This window comes from Papaver somniferum, unplaced genomic scaffold (assembly GCF_003573695.1).
Source record: "Papaver somniferum cultivar HN1 unplaced genomic scaffold, ASM357369v1 unplaced-scaffold_22, whole genome shotgun sequence".
Classification (NCBI taxonomy): domain Eukaryota; kingdom Viridiplantae; phylum Streptophyta; class Magnoliopsida; order Ranunculales; family Papaveraceae; genus Papaver; species Papaver somniferum.
In genome coordinates this window covers 713,642-716,343 of record NW_020632152.1, presented here as the reverse complement: position 1 = coordinate 716,343, position 2,702 = coordinate 713,642, and the positions used below count along the sequence as shown (strand labels likewise).

Genomic DNA, 2,702 nt, shown 5'->3' with positions numbered 1-2,702 from the left:
TGGCATGGGGCGTTAATTATATCACCGCCTGTCTGGGGCGTTAACTATATAAACGCCTGGCGTGAGGCGTTAACTATATCAACGCCTGAATGGGGCGTACACTTTATCAACGCCTGGCGTGGGGCGTTAAGAATATCAACGCCGGGCTGGGGCGTTTGTATAATCTTCGTCTGAATGGGGCGTTCATTTTATCAACGCCTGAACCGGGCGTAACTTATATACACGCCTCTTTATGGGGCGGTGACTTTACTTACGTTTCACAACAGGCGTAGATTATATATACGCCCGATGCCAAACGGTGATTATACCTCCGCTCCACTATATATAGTTTTGGTCTTGGTCCCAGACCAAATATGGTCTGTAATTTGGTTTTGGTCCAGATTTTAGTCTTTACTCCGCCCCGTTGCGTCTCGTCCCTGGATCATAATTATAGGTTTACTCGTCCATTGCAGTTGCTCTTAGGAACCATTTCTTTCTTATTTTCTTCTAGTTCTTCCTTACAACTCCACAGTAACCGAAAGAGTGCTAATTCCCTACCTATGCACACGCTTTTGCGTCCGAGAACATTTACACATGGGGAACAGTTATACCACCCACTGTAGGCAAATTTAAGCCACCGGTGTTGCTATTCACAAGCCCACTTACACCACCTGTGTTGCTGTTACCGAGTGCAGCTAGGCCACCTGCACATTCCCCAGCACATTCACCCCCTTTGTATTGCTGCCTCCAAGTACGTTTACGCCGCCTGTGTTGCTGTCTCCGAGCAAATTCGTGCCTCCAGTGTTCTTGTCCCCAAATAAGCCACCTGGGTTGGTATTTCCGAGCAAGGCACCAGTGGTATCCCCAAGGCCACCAGTGTTAGCTAACAAATGCCTCTACATAAATTTATAAACCTTTCTGTAAGAATATAGATAAACGCCAATTTTCATACATCAAAACTAAAAAAATTGAATACAAAACTGGCCACTGGGTGATGCCAAACACTTTCAGTTGAATTATAGAAGGCCGATAATTTGTGTCCGTCACTTTTCGTACGACTTCTCAAAAAAGTTTCCTACTTCCTTTTTTTTTTCCCCAGGCGCTATGTTCTATATGTGTTTAATATGGAGAAAGGTCTTCTTGTTTGAATATTACAACTACGTTTTCTCAAATATTTTCTCCAGCATGCATGAGTACTATTATAGGGAGATTAACTATACTTACAGTGTCTACAACCATCGATCCTATCATCATTATCATAACAAGAAAACAAATACTCTTCGCCATTTCTGAGGCTGAGCGACTATCAGTTAAAGTGAAGAAAGTTAATTGGATAGATGATGGAATGAAGGTATGAGAGTGAGGAGATAGCTTAATTGGATAGATGATGGAATGAAGGTATGAGAGTACAGTACTTGCTTGTATTGTATCCATAACATGCAATGCGAGTCTATTTATAGAACTTCCTTTTAGCTAGGTTCGATTGAAATAAGGAGAGACTATTGAAGATATTTAAAATATCCTTCTGCCTCGTAATAACGATAAAAATGTATAAATGCAAGAAATTCTATCTAGCTACTATCATAGTAACATGCAACTGTTTCCATTTAATTTCATGCAATTCTAACGAGTGGGTCTAAATTAACGCAAGTGATTTGTTCCCTTCCACTCTATCTGATGAAAAATACTCCCACCAGACTGAAAATCATATCAGATATATTAAATTATCATCACATGCAACAGTCAGCTCACACTTATATGGACTGGACAAATATAAATTTTGTTCCCATCTCCTTGTACATGAATATTTTCTACTGAATTTAGCTCAAATGAGACAAATAAATGTCTGTAGCTGAATCCGATTATGAGGCCATGATAAAGGCTTAATACTTTCACGTTTTATTCTAATTTCTAACGACAATGCTACTTGAACAGCCGGATACCAGCTGCATAACCGCGGTTGGTTGACGCGTCGCCTAAGTTAAAGCTACCATGCATGCCACTTCTTAAGATACAAAACCATGAATCAGTTATTTAACTCACTATATATATATACGAAAAACTGTTTCTCAATCAAAGGCTTGCAGTCTCCTCTTCGCTACAACATAGGATAAATGTATGCTTATTCAGCAAAATAAGTTCCGAAGTTCTTGTGTGACCTATGTCGTGAACTAAAAACCCTACTACTGCAGTGAGGAACCTTCTAGGATAAAACTTGGAGCCTCTATACAAAAATCAAACCACACATCGTGTACGTGACGCACAATGAAGAAACATTTGATCGGTCTGCAGTCTCCACTTTTTATAGCAAAAATGACATCCTTCACTTTGATATTCTTTAGGGTCGGTAAAAATATATGCAATGTCGACCAAAATTAGGTTCGGAATTTCTGCAATAAAAATCTATATATGACACTGACAAGAAGTCTTGTCTCCCGTATTCATTAATTGTCTTCAGCTTCTTCTGTTCAGTATTTAGTTAATTAAACTTGATGCCATTTCCGGATGTCGACATTTTCATATTTCTTGTTTCCAGTAGCAGTAACATGCAAATTGCAGAAACCTGATGCCTCTTCCCTTTTCTGAACTTAGTGTGACCTGCTGCACAAAGTAGGTAGACCCAGTGGCCAGTGCATGGAAATGGTTTATACGTATTTGAACTATTAAAAATCGTTAGTAATTTGCAAAAATATGGCATGTAATTAGTCACTGAATTTGAATTG

General features: G+C 39.4%; 1 protein-coding gene across 1 annotated transcript; it reads right to left on the bottom strand.

The window, feature by feature from the left end:
* Positions 1–478: 478 nt before the first annotated feature.
* Positions 479–1,351, bottom strand: LOC113340570 (epsin-like). The gene is made up of 2 exons (XM_026585694.1): positions 1,204–1,351; positions 479–875 (listed from the first exon to the last, which is right to left on the bottom strand). Exons 1-2 carry the CDS (start codon positions 1,264–1,266, stop codon positions 675–677), a joined length of 264 nt encoding a protein of 87 aa, XP_026441479.1. The 5' UTR covers positions 1,267–1,351; the 3' UTR covers positions 479–674.
* Positions 1,352–2,702: the final 1,351 nt, after the last annotated feature.

Coding starts and splice junctions, on each gene's coding strand:
- LOC113340570 (XM_026585694.1), bottom strand. CDS start 1,266: ATGGCGAAGAGTATTTGTTTTCTTGTTATGATAATGATGATAGGATCG. Junction 876..1,203: donor GATCGATGGTTGTAGACACT/GTAAGTATAGTT, acceptor AAATTTATGTAG/AGGCATTTGTTAGCTAACAC.